Source organism: Suricata suricatta, chromosome 1, assembly GCF_006229205.1.
Source record: "Suricata suricatta isolate VVHF042 chromosome 1, meerkat_22Aug2017_6uvM2_HiC, whole genome shotgun sequence".
NCBI lineage: Eukaryota > Metazoa > Chordata > Mammalia > Carnivora > Herpestidae > Suricata > Suricata suricatta.
In genome coordinates, this window is record NC_043700.1 from 100,435,623 (window position 1) to 100,450,292 (window position 14,670).

General features: G+C 35.9%; 1 protein-coding gene across 1 annotated transcript; it reads left to right on the top strand.

The window, feature by feature from the left end:
- Positions 1–12,368: 12,368 nt before the first annotated feature.
- TRAM1L1 (translocation associated membrane protein 1 like 1) lies at positions 12,369–14,335 on the top strand. Its single transcript, XM_029917478.1, has one exon. The coding sequence runs from the start codon at positions 12,480–12,482 to the stop codon at positions 13,590–13,592; it is 1,113 nt and encodes a 370-aa protein (XP_029773338.1). The 5' UTR covers positions 12,369–12,479; the 3' UTR covers positions 13,593–14,335.
- Positions 14,336–14,670: the final 335 nt, after the last annotated feature.

The following is a 14,670-nucleotide window of genomic DNA, read 5'->3' on the forward strand; positions in this document are numbered from 1 at the left end:
GGTAATTAATTGTTCCTAGAACCACTACATAAAAAAGAACCGTCTTCTCCAGGTTAGACTTCAAACTTTACTTTTAGATTCAATCTACCAAAAACTGGATTTTCATATCCTCTGTTTTAAACCAGAAACTTGGAACACCTCCATGTCACTTAGTGCCTTGAGAAATGCTTTGATTGAACAGAACTTAGCAAGAGTAAAATGGTGTGTGATCAATGGTCGTTTTAGCAACAAATGTTTGTTTAACAAATAAATTGATTAAAGACCAGCAGAAGCCCAACATCGCATCTTATTTTGTGGACATCAAATAATCCTTACATAGCCAACCTGAACAGATTTTAACATCTTTGAATAATTTCTTTTTAAGATAAAAGTTATGACAGTCTTCTCCACAGTCAGAATTTGTATAGCATCCCTTTTATTGCATTCTATTCATCAAAGCAAACTGCAAGGCGAATGCAGAATAAAGGGTTGAAGTCAACACTGCCACTTGAGGAGAGGAGCTGCAAACAATTGTGGCCATTTCTGAATAAACCATACCCACTGATGAAGGCATCAGTATAAGTATACAGATGTCACTATTCAGGCCAAAGCTGCTAACTTCCTACTACTCTCCTATATTTTCTCTATGTTTTGACCTACTATCTAATCTACATTATATTCCTATATGTCTAATGTCTGTATATTGAAGAGCCTTATTGGATTATTTTCTTTCCTTTGTTGTTAAGACAAGTAATACCAAAATGCATCAACTCAAGTTATAAATGATATGTTTGCAGTACAAAAACTTCCATTTTATTTTTTCTTCAGTTAAATCTGGTAAATGTGTAAATGTTCTAGCACAAAATATTTTAAACATGCCTTGGGTTGTTTTAGTGGAAGAAGCCAGACACAAAAGGCCATATATTGAATGATTCCACTTATGTCAAATGTTCAGAATAGAGAATTCCGCAGAGATAAAAATAGGTAGTTAAAGTAAAAAATAGATTAATGAAAATAAAAAATAAAATAAATAAAATAAAAATTTTAAAAGGTGGATAAAAATAGATGGTTACTAGAGACTGCTGAGATGGAAGAGTTGTGAGAGATTGCTGTGAAGACGAAATTTTTTAGGGCAATGAGAAAATATTTTAAGATTAGTTGGTGGTGATGTTTGCACATCTTTGTGAATATAGTAAAATTTGCTGAAGTGAAGACTTTACAGAGGCGAATCTTATGTGAATTATATTTCAATTAGAAAATATATGCTGGATTCTGGGGTGCCTGGGTGGCTCAGTTGGTTAAGCCGCTGACTTTGGTTCTGGTAATGATCTTGCAGTTCGTGAGTTCGAGTCCTTTGTAGGGCTCTGTGCTCAGAGCCTGGAGCCTGATTCAGATTCTCTGTCACCCTCCCTCTCTGCCCCTCCTTTGTTTGTGCTCTCTCTCTTTCTCAAAAATAAGCATTTAAAAATTTTTGAAAAATAAAAAAATATATGCCGGGTTCTTTAATGTTGCAATATTTTTTATTTTATTTTAATTTTTTTAAATGTTTGTTTATTTTTGAGAGACAAGGACAAAGCGAGCAGGGAAGGGGAGAGAGAGAGGGAGACACAGCACAGAGCCTGATACGGGGCTCAAACCCACAAACTGCAAGATCATGACCTGAGCCAAAGTTGAATAGTCAACGGACTGAGCCACCCAGACGCCCCTGCAATGTTTTTTAAAAGGCCATTGCTGGACTTTCTAAATAAAAAGGACATTTTACTTTTTCAGTGATTCAGCAAAGTTGAATGATGTGTCAGATCAACAATTTGACTAATATCTGTGATTATATGTTTATGTAATGAACACATACTCTGCTAGATAATGATATTAATTAGTGTCATAAAATCATTGAACAAAGTGCTTTTAATAATAGGAAGAACCACAAAAAGGTGTTATGAAATTTGCCACTTTTCAATAATTTTAGGCTTACTAAAAATCAAAATTGAATTTTAATGTATTTATCTGCATTACAATTTTAGTAATTGACTTTTTCTTAGGATTGGTGGCAAAAATCTGGTTATCATAAGTTTTTTCTTATTTATAGCCAAAACAATATAGAAAATTGCATCTATAGATGATACATGTTCAGTCATAAATGGTGTATCAGTCAGTATTTATTTAGGAAAATAGAGCAAATGTTTTATAAGAATGGATGGTTTACAACATTAATTAGAGCTTACATAAATATAGGACATATTGAGGAAGGGAAGATCTGGGTAACTGAAGCGATTTGGAGGATCAGAAAAAGTTACCATCCATGATAGACTGAAACATCTGTAGAAGATAGTTGGCTGGAGTTTGCAGGAAAGTTCCAGATGCTTTGCATGGCTGACCATCAAAGAGGGAACAAAAGGGAGAACCCATAGACAGGTGTGTAGAAAATGCCACTACTAAAAAAAACTACAGCAAGATGCTTAGGGACATGCTCCTGGTCAATGGGACCAGTAGTCGGGAAGAAGAGCTGAAAGCCGGAGTCTGCGGCATGTCCACAGTGGCTGTCCCTCTGCCTGGGGGCTTCATCTTCTGAGAGTAATGGATTCTTCTCATTCACATTCCACTTAGTAGTTAAAAATGAGAATAAAGTGGATGGAATTTTTTACTGCTGTAAATATTGGGTAAAACAAAATTAAATTGTACAAAAATTATGGTACAAAGGGCTTAAACTGAGTTCATAATGTCACAGCTCTGTTAAAAAAATCACAAATATATAAGAATGTTAAAAAAATTAATCTGTGCATTGGGAATATAAATGTTCTTTTTATTATATTCTCTAAAATTATTTGAACATTCAAAATATTTTATAAACATTTAAAAGGAAATTCAGATTGAAAAACTTTATACTTGATTTTCACTACATCTTATTATAATGGAAAATTAAAAAACAAACATTAAATGATATGGAAATTATACATTTATATTACAAGCTATTCACCATCTTTATAAGAGTGTTCTAAAAGTTATATCACAGAAAAATGCTTATTTTATAATGTTAAAGCTAGGCAGAATTCAAAAGATTCAAATTCCATTCTTAAATTATATATGTGTACATATATGTATGTGTGTGTATATATACATATATATAATTAAGGATGGAATACCCATAAATATGTATATATGCATACACATACACACATATGTATACACACATATATAAGCATATATATATACACACACACAGACCTGCATATACACATATATTAATATGTACTGAAATGCCTAAGACAATGTATATTTCAGCAGGGCAATTTTGAGACAGTGTGAGGAAACTTGAAAATTACTGCAACTGTTTGAAATGCAATGAACTACTAACCAAAGTGATGATCCCCCGCCCCCCGCTAGGAAGTAACTTACTACCCACAGGGTCAGTTAAGTGTCTGACTTCAGCTGAGATCATCATCTCATGGTTCTGTGCTATCAGCGCAGATCCCACTTCAGATCTTCTGTTCCCCTCTCTCTGCTTCTCCCCACCCTCTCAAAAATAAATAAACATTAAAACATTAGAAAAGAAACTTACTACCTACAGCAGGAGCTATAGAGAAGATTCATATATTACATGAAAGGTTTGATCATAAGATCTTTCTAATATTCCAGCCAAACTGTAACATTACTACTATTAATGATACAGAATTTTACATGATCTGTTTTTGCCTGTTTAGGCAATTAATACAAGGTCAATCAATTTTATTTATTTATTCACATATTTCATTATAAAGACATTTGTAAATCTCAATCTCTGCAGACACCACTTAATTTCTAAAACATTTACTGTAAATTTTCTACAATAAATGTCTAAAACAGTTAGTCAGCAACATGTACTAAGGACTTTGTGTCAGGCAGTGTTCAATGCAATGGCGATACCAAGGTTGGCAAAATTGTGCTTCCATCCAGTTGTTGCTTTTGATGAAATATAAATAGAAGGTCTGCCGATAATCTGTTGCAAAAATTATTGCTAGTCATTCAAAGCTTAAATATAAAGAGATACGTCACTTTTGAATATGGAAAGTATTTCCTCACCCTGTGGATCAGTATTCAAGAGACACGGTGACACAGGCTTTTTGCAAGGCTCACACGATTTCTATGTTATTTATCACTGTGGTATTTTATATCACGTGTCATATCGGATCTTTCTCTCTTACCACAGGCCCTATATTAGTCACTGTTCAGTTGCAGTTTGGTACCATGATTATTTGCTCCTTTAGAATTTTTTCTATAATTTCTAAAAGTTAAGGCATATTAACATGTAAGATATTAAAGGCTTTGATATACTGTAAAAATGTTCATAATATACAATATTCATAAATTAAAAATTACTTGAAACCTATTCAATTCATGTAAATGTATGATACCTCAAGACAAATAAGATTAATTTAATCCATAAATCATAAACATATTCTTTTTAATTTTTATATTCAAGTTATTTAACATACAGTGTAGTCTTGGCTTTAGGAGTAGAACCCAGTGATTCATCACTTATGTGTAACGTTCAGCACTCATCCCAACAAGTGCCCTCCTTAATGCTCATCACTTATTTAACTCATTCCCCCAACCCCTATCAACCCTCAGGTTGTTCTCTGTATTTAAGAGTCTCTTATGTTTTGTCTCCCTGTTTTTCTTATATCTCCTTCCCTTCCCCTATTATCATCTGTTAAGTTTCCCAAATTCCACATATGAGTGAAATCATGTGATATCTTTCTCTGACTTTATCTCAATTAGCATACTATCCTCAAGTTCACTCCACATTGTTGCAAATGGCAAGATTTCATTCTTTTTCATTGCCAAGTAGTATTCCTGTGTGTGTGTGTGTGTGTGTGTGTGTGTGTGTGTGTGTGTGTGTGTATTATCTTAATTCATTCATAAGTTTGATGGAAATGTGGGCTCTTTCCCTAATTTGGGTCTTTGTTGATAGTGTTGCTCTAAACATTGGGGTACATGTGCCCCCTTTGAATCAACATTTTTATATCCTTTGGATATACTCTTAAACAGACTCTGGGTTCAGCACAGAGCCTATTGCAGGGCTCAATCCCTCAACCCTGGGATCACAACCTGAGCCAAAATCGTCAGATGCTCAACTGACTGAGCCACCCATGACCCCTTGAATTTATTTTTTTTTATTTGCAGACCCCTAGAGAGTGAAGAAATTTTGGAAACCTATAGAAATCACCGGAGATAAATTGATTCTATCAAAAAAGTAGGTCTTTTGAAGAAGTCATCTAGGAATTGCCTACTGGTCAACTGAACATTGCTACCAAAGACAGATCTAACCGGACCAGCATTGTTTTCTAAATGTAGAAAATCATATAGGGTGGGTTTCCTATTATATTCCATGTCATATATATTATATAACCAAAAGAGTTTCAAAAACTTAGAGGAATACTAGGATCACAGGAATATCCCTCTATTTAATGACTTCATAGGAGAACCCAAACTTAAGTATTAAAAAAAAAAGAAAAAAGAGTCATGAAATACAATATTTCAATTGTAATGTTTACAAATTGCAGTGACTTTTTGTACTTCTGTCCCTTCCACAAATAGTTATTTCATGCAGAAGTCAAAATGTCCCTTTAAAATAATGCTTGACTAGTTAGTCTTCCTGTCAGTCTTATACCAAACTTCAAGGTCCTTACCATTGTCTTCAAGACCTTACATTGTATGCCCACAACCAATCCCATCTCCCTTTGTCAGCCCTCTCATTCCAGTCTTGTTATTCTGGCCTCTGCTGTTCACGGAACAATCATTCTTGCATTTGGACTTGCTATGTCATAGGACATTCTTCTCCAGATACTGGTGTGGTTTTCTCTAATTTCATGCATTCTCGATTCAAATGTGTCCTATTCAAAGAAAGTTTCCCTGCTCTTGGTCTGCCCTCTCTAAAGCAACCATACACATCCTGCTTCATTGTCTTATCCATCTTTTCTGCCTAGCATTTTTCACTAGCTTTCTGCCTATATATATATACACATATAAATAAAATGTTCGGGTCCTCTAAATCTCCCTGTAAGCTCAATGAAGATGGGTTCGAGGTTATTTTCCTCAATGAAGGTGGCACTTGGCAAAATCAATTACTAAATATTGATTTTAATTTTTATCAACTATTCTATTTTAGTGAGAGATTGACTTTAATAGCCTATTTCAGGAGTTTATCCTTAGACAATGCTTCATATTATTTTTACTTGCTAAGTAACTAATAAAAACATTTACAAAAATGCATTTTAGAATTTAGAAATGCTATGTTAAGGGTTTTTTTTAGCCATTAAATATTCAATCATATTGGAGAATGTGTCTTTTTAAACAGCCTATGTTTTCACATGTCTTATCAGTTATAAAAATGAGTTAAATATAATAAATATTTCTTTAATTGAATTACTCAAGACTGAATCAGTCCAATCTCAAGAGACTTTGTAATTTCACATGCAAGCTAAATGTATTATGCTTTGTTTAATGGAGCTAAGAATTTGGTGATCACAGTTAATTATGACTATTTATTATGCTAATTGCAAACATTGATTTAAAGTGATTTAGTTCTAATTTTTTGAAGCAGTTATTTTCCAATATATTACTTCTTTAAATGCTATTAAATTCTAGTATTTGAGTGCTTATTTCCTTTACTTGAGTTATCCAAATTTGAATGATTAGGAGATTTTTAGTATAGAGGTATACAAATATATTTTTTACATTATGAGATAGAAAAATATTAAAAGATGAGGCAATGTCTATATTTTAAAGTTCCTAATGTACTTCATATCATAAAAATTCACAATCAATGTCAGCTTATCTCTTTTGGAAAATTACATTTCAATCGCTCCAGTTTGCACTCACTCACTCAGGTATCTTTGAAGTTGTCTTCTTTCTGGCTTCCATATTTCCTCCTTCCTCTCTTGCAGATGAGAGTAATGTCTTTCTCAGTTCGATAGATGGAGCAGATGAAGTTTACAGAGCTCCCTTCCTCTCTGCCATCTTGGCTCCCCCTCCAAAAATTACATTTCAAAAAGACACATAAGTAATTGAAAAGACGTTTTTAGCTATTTAATAAATTATAAAATACTGACATCAAAATGTTATATTGCACACCTAATGAAAAGAACTAATTATTAATATTGATTTAAGATATAGTATCTAAATTATAGTGAGACTTTCTACTGAGTTTTTAAAAATCAGTTTCATATAACAAAATCAATATCGTATTTTAAAAGATATTTCAATATATGACAATTCTCTGTAATGGTTACTCAGACACTGAGGCTTCTGTTCTTCTCTTGGTTCTACTGGAAGGCTGTTGATGGAATATTAGTTTCTTGAAGTACCGTAGTATAGTTGATACTCCATAATTAATAGTATAATCGACGATTATATCAGAAAAACAAAAGTTAACATGAACAAATTAACATTATTTAGCCTCTAGGGTCTTTTATCTTTTAAAATATGAAAATTAACAAATAAATCAACTTGAAATCTATTTCTGAAGTAAAAGTATACATATGCATATATCTATATCTCTATCTATCTATAATATCTTTGTTAATTTCCACCATTTCCCAGGGAGAAACACTAAGTTCACATCAAAGATTTAGGGAATTTGGAGATAGATACCATAATTACTATTGACCATTGACTGCTGTGTGCATCCCATTTGCCCACTTCTTGAATATAAGTCTCTACTGCATTTTTCCTATGCCTTTGGTGTATGGATGTCAGATACCTTCTTTCTTTAGTTCACAAGGCTTCAGATCAAGAATAAGTGTAACAAAGAAAAGAGCCCAAGGAGCCCTTCATAATCCGGAACAAATTTAGCTTTCAAGTTCCTATGTAATAAATGATACTGTTGCTATATTGGCAAGAGATTTTTGTTTGCAAAAGGAAGAAGGGGTGTATATTTAATGTGAAAGAAAACATTTGTTACCAAAGGAAAGAATGAAGCTACCTAAAAATCACCCACAAATACTGTGGTATACTTTCTATTGAAGTGATTATGTTCCCCACCTTCCCTTCATACTACTATATTATACCACTCAACCTTCCCCTTATAGTATACTATACTACTCCACTGTGAGCCTGAAAGTTTTGTGCCTACTTTGGCCAGAAAAATGCTATGATGGGACTTCTAATGCTAGGTCATGAAAGTCCATAAAAATTCTGCCTGTTTCACAAGAAAACTCATTCTTAGGGCCATAGCCACTGCTCTATGGCAATACCATGTGGAGTGGCCAGATAGAGGCATTCTAATGGATAGTTCCAGCTGAACCCAACCTTTGCCTCATAATTTTTATTAGATACTAGACAATGTGAATTCCACATCGTTGGGGGCCAGATTTTTCTGGCAGACATTAAAGTTCCTTGCAAAGTACCTTGATCCTTACAAGACTTCTTAAAAACTTCACATGGGCAAATGTGATTACCTTTTTCCTTAGGGCAAGTTGAGCCTGACTTTCCTGGGGCCTCTATTGAAAGCAGAGTTTCACAAGTATTCCCAGAAAATTCTAATTCCTTTTTTTTAATGTTTATCTATTTTGAGAAAGAGAGAGAGGGAGAAAGAGAGAGAGAGAGAGAGAGAGAGAGAGAGAGAGAGAGAGAGACAGACCCAAGCAGGCTCCATGCTGTCAGCACAGAGTCTGACATGGGGCTCCAATTTCAGGATCCATGAGATGATGACCTAAACCCAAATCAAGAGTTGGATGCTTAACTGACTGAGTCACCCCCTTGGCTTGAGAATAATAATTTTTACTGTTCCAAACTTAAAAGTCTCCTAGTCTTATTGGCATTCTTGCAAACTTTCATATTTCCTCCATCATTCTTTGGTTGGCCTCATGTGTTTTAACCTTATGCATCTAGGACTTAATAGTAGTAGTAGAGTCTAGAGAACATTTATGCAAATTTCTGGAGCACTTTAATCACCTAACTTTCTCTGCAGTTACTATGCCTAGCAAATATCACTGGCCTCAGCATCTCCTAACTCCTGTCTCTACTTAATTCAGCAAGGTTTCTAGGTTTTTCTTATGTTTTCCTTCCCTGTGAAAGTGAAGCAACATCAGTTCCCTCCTTTGTGAGTCAGAAATTACAACAGGTTAAGTTTTCCCATAAAGAAAACTTTTATTTGCCACAAATAAGAAATCACAGGGAATGGCTTCTGAAGCTATGACTCCTTGAGCAAGGGTGTGGGGAGGATTTGTCTTATCTAGGATTAGGATGAAAGCTTAGATAGGGAAGCCTTCTTCTGAAATATAGAGGTAGCCCTAAGTCTTGCAAGTCAATGGAAACATGCCTAAGCACACATTGTATGTCATGCATGTGGGGCTGATACTCCTGCCTGGGTGGAGATTTTAGTATTAGAATGAGGTAAAGGTAGTTGTTGGTCATTCTAGGGTTCACACACGTGGGGAGTTACACTCAAACTGGTCTGAGTGGTCTGGTGGCTGGAGGTCTTATCAGGGCAGCCCCATGGCTCAGGGGGAGGTTTTGGTTTCCAACTGCCTGAGTTAAGAGATAGACTGAAAAGAAGAGCTCAAGGCAAAAAGTGGGAGAAAAGTTGGTAGTACAAGCAAGTTAGCAGGATAAGTCGGGTCTTGGGGTCTCCCTGATGCCATTTGCACAGTAGGTTGGAAAATGGTTCCAGGCACTAAATCAGGGCAATTATGGGGCTCGCTTCACTTGGCTCCCTTCTCTCAGTGAGCATAATCATGTTTTCCACTATCTGGAAAAAAAAGTTATTTCCCGTAATTTGTCTAGTTTTCCAATTACTTAGTAGGAGTGTGAGTTCAATCAGTTATTCCCTCATGACTGAAAGCAGAAATCTCCACTTGGATTTAATAATTACCTACCACAGGCATAGGGCTGTGCCTAAAGCAAGAATATTCACCCCTCCAATATGAAATTATGTAATCATCATATTAATATCACAATGTTGGAAAGTATTGTTATATACACTTTATTCTTTGTAAAATAAAAGTGCAGATGATACTACTGGAAAGAAACATCATGTTATAGATGACTACAATACCCTTACAGCTTCCAATAGTTTCAAAATTTGACATTTTTATATTTTTATAAAGATGTTAATGTGAAGTCTAAATCAAAACTCAAGCCCTTGGACTACCTTTAATATAAAGCTTAAATTGAAAATTTAACCTACAGTATGTCATTTGGTGTTACAAACCCAAAGATAGGAAACATATATGGCTGAAGAAGTTTCTTTACCTAAAAATCAAGTACAGAGCAAGAAGGGGAAAATTTTTTTTAAGGTAAGAGACAATTTTATTTATTTATAGATACTAAAAAAAGTATAATGTTTACTTATATTTGAGAGAGAGAGGGAAGCAGAGCCTGAGTGGGAAGGGGCAGAGGAAGAGGGAGATACAGAATCCCAAGCTACCTCCAGGCTCTGAGCTGTCTGCACAGAGCTCCACAGGGAGCTGGAACTCGACTTGTGAACCAGGAGATTATGACTTGAGCTGAAGTCGAACGCTTAACCAAATGACCCACCCAGGCACCCCTATTTATAGACAATTTTAAACGAATTCATAATGGCCTTCCTTTTGTAATAAAATAATATTTCACAACTATGCATAAGTGTTTGTGTGCTCTTCACCTTGATATGAACATTTTCTGAGGACAAAATCTATCTCATTTGCATAAGTAGAGTTGGAGAAGCCTACCACGAATAAGCCAATCAGATAAATAAACAGAAGTTTCAGCTCCGGAATTACAAGAATTCTTTTATCTGTAGTTAGTATGCCACAAAATGGTGGCAGCCATTGTCTACTACTATAGAAAGACTGATGAATTCTACATTTAAAATTAGTTTCTAAAGGTAACTATGTATTTTTCTGAATAAACTCATGATAATTTCCATAAGGCACTGCTCTTCTCTTTCACTGTTTCCTCCTGACTGCTTTCAACAAATTTGAGGGTTTTTTCATTTCTTGATGCCTTAATTTTTGTACCTCTATTTATCATTCTTCACTGATTTTAGTTAACCTCAAATAGTACTCATAATTGAGCTGTCAGAGCCAAGAACTGAGTAACAGCTAGGAAAACAAAACCGAGACTTCTTACTGTGGTAAAACAGGTCGTATGTTTCCTAACTCGGGAACACTGTCCACAACAAATTCCATATGCAATTGTTTGGCTGTTTTAGGAAGTGCAGGCACACTGTCTATTGATCAGAGTATTTTGTTCAATATCTTAAAAGTAATTACACCAGTTGGACTGCATCTTTTGTTAGTGCACAGCTTGCAGAGAAACAGTGATAAAACGCAATTGGCCGTTCTAAATTTAATGTGTGCTTTATTCTTTAAATTATGTGGTACTTTCCTTTTGAAATGTATATTCCAAACTTCAAACTTTATCAGTAATGATTATGATCTCATGGGACCCAGAAGAAACAGGAAAATGCTGTGGATTCAAAGAGAAATTTGAAGACAGACAAGAAATTTGACTTGAACAAGGTATTAGCATTTACAAAAGAAGCTGTTTTTCAAATATGTGTATTTTAGCAAATTTATATGCAACAATCATAAAAATGAAACATGAGATTCTTATCTACGAAAGTAAGGAAAACAGTTTTGGGCTTTATAGCCAAAAACTTTCCTATGAACTGATAGCTCTCCCCTTCTAACCACCCCTCCACCTTTAAAACTATAATAAATACAATTAGTGCCACAATTGTTATTGCTCACAGGGAGTTATTTTTTAGTAAGCTTTGTTGTTGCTGTAAATAAATACTTAGGTGTGAATGATTCACAATAATAGCCAATACAGTACAACAGGGAAGAGCACATGCTCTCTCTGGATCCAGATTGGATTCAACTTTTGGTTCTGACATTTACCAGCTGTGTGATCTTAGACATCTCACTTAACCTCACTGTACTTCAGTTTCTCATCTGTAAAAAAGAAAATAATAACAGTAAAAATTAAGAGTAAGAAAAGATTATCACCCCATATTTACCTCATTGGGTTTTCCAGTAATGACACGTTTATAAATATAAGCGAAGTACTTAGAACAGCACCTGGTAAAGGCTAAGCACCATGAGAATTTGCTTCTGTCAGTATTACTATTATGCTGTTTTCATAACCATTCTGATGAACAACCAGACTGCTGTCCTGCTTTGTCATGGTTACCAAGGAAGATGCCTTTGGAAAATAATTCAGGAGCATCTCGAAGGGGGCAGTGGGTGCCAAGAGGCGACGATCAACGTGCGAGATCCACGCTCGCAACCCCGGGCCTGACGCCGGGCAGGGGCGCGGCGCTCGATTTCCTTTCCTGCCTCCGCCGTCCCCCTGGTGCGCATGCTCAGTCCTGCTCGGCCCTTGCCTTTGATTTATTTTTTTCTGGGCGGCCGCGGCGACCCGGGACTGGCTCGGGGATGGGAAGTGAAGCCCCCGGAGCTGCGGCAGCGGCGGCGCTGTGAGGAGCAGCCAGGGGGAGGCAGCTGCGGCTCGTCGGTGAGTATCTGGGACGCGCTGCCATGGCGTTTCGTAAGAAGAGCACCAAGAACCCCCCAGTCCTGAGCCACGAATTCATCCTGCAGAATCATGCGGACCTCGTCGCCTGTGTGGGGATGTTCTTCGTGCTGGGGCTTATGTTCGAGGGAACAGCAGAAGCGTCTATCGTGTTTATTACCCTTCAGCACAGCGTTCCCTTCCCTGCCGCAGAAGACCGAGCCACAGAATCCAAGTTCCTTTACTATTACGGCATCAAAGATCTGGCCACGGTTTTCTTCTACATGCTGGTGGCAATCATCATTCACGCCACGATTCAGGAGTATGTGTTGGATAAAATTAACAGGCGAATGCAGTTCCCCAAACCGAAACAAAGCAGATTTAATGAATCCGGCCAGTTTAGTGTATTCTACCTTGTTTCTTGTATTTGGGGCACAGTCATTCTAGTTTCTGAAAACTGTCTGTCAGACCTAACTCTTTTATGGAGGGCTCATCCCCACAATATGATGACATTTCAGATGAAGTTTTTCTACATATCACAGTTGGCATACTGGTTTCATGCCCTCCCCGAACTCTATTTCCAGAGAATCAAAAAGCAAGACATCCCTCGTCAACTTGTCTATATTGGCCTTCACCTCTTTCACATCGCTGGAGCTTACCTCTTATACTTGAACCATCTGGGACTCGTCCTCTTGATGATGCATTATTTCGTTGAATTACTTTCCCACATTTGTGACCTGTTTTATTTTAGCGATGAAAAGTACCAGAAAGAGGTTTCTCTGTGGGCAATTGTGTTTATTTTGGGGCGACTCGTGACTTTAATTGTTTCTGTACTGACTGTGGGCTTTCACCTGGCCGGAGGGCAGAATCGGAATCCGGATGGCCTTAGTGGGAATGTAAATGTGTTGGCAGCTAAAATTGCTGTTCTGTCCTCCAGCTGCACTATCCAAGCATACATAACATGGAATTTATTTAATGTTCAGCTTCAGAGGTGGATGGAAGAAGATGTTCCTCTTCAGGCCCCAAGTGTGAAGAAGAAACGGACCAAAGGGAGGTCTTCTAGAAAAGGAACAGAAAATGGTGTGGCACCTTCGAACAGAGTAGACTCTCCCCATAAAAGGAAAGAGAAGTCTTCATAATGAACTGCAACTAATTGATTACGGTCCCCAAAGAAGTCTGCTCTTTACTACAAGATACCTTTCTGTGCTAGAGATTTTTCTGTTCTTGAAAATAGTTCGTGCTCTCTTTGGTTTCTGATACTGTACTGTGTAATGTATTTTTTTAAAGGCATTTGAGGGGAGGATGATCATCATGAAAAAATTTTGATATAAATTAAGCGACTCATCATCAGAATGGTTCAGGTGTCACCACCATATTTTGTTTTACCTTTGAGCATTTTCCTAATGAGGTGCAGCTCTGACTACAAAATTCCGCATATCAGACACACAGTTCTGGCTCCTGCTAATCTTTTATATCATTAGCAAGGTGGTCTGTTACAGCAACGTCGTTCTTTTTTAAGGTTCTCTTTTAGGATAAAATGGAAATATTATGAAGGTGGAATTCAACTTTGTTACATCTTCAGGATTCTGTAATTCTTGGAATTTTTTATTTTTATTTTTGTTTTTATTTTTTTTAGAACTTATAACTGGAGAAAAGATTTGTAAAGCCACCATAATAATGATGTGTTTTATAGGTAGTGGTTGTTAGTATTACATCGCCATTAAAAAATACTAATGGGTAATGCGTGGAAATTTATTACCATATATTGAATCAAAATATCTTGAATCAATATAAAAGTATTACTGAAGAGGTGAAATCATTCATGTCCATTGTAAACTAGAAATCAAAAACTATTAAATATTTACTGTAAAAGGAAATCAGACTTAATTTTTTTTGCTGTGTTTATTAAAAACTATTCCTAATGAGGCTTGTTATAAGTTTGGTATCCACGGCATCTTGGAAAAATACCATTTAAATACTGTAAATCATTTTTGAAAACCGGTGCTTACTTGATTTATATCTATAAAAAGAATGGGGTTAATTCCATGTGGAAAACACAATACACTAACTTTAAGTCATTTACAAATCAGGTGGATAAATAATCTTATGAAAGGCTTTTCAAAAATAATGTTATAATGATAGTGCTGCTTCCATCTTTAATTGGGAAACGTTTATCTGAATGAGCTTTAGTCTGGATATGTGTATATACTAAAGTGT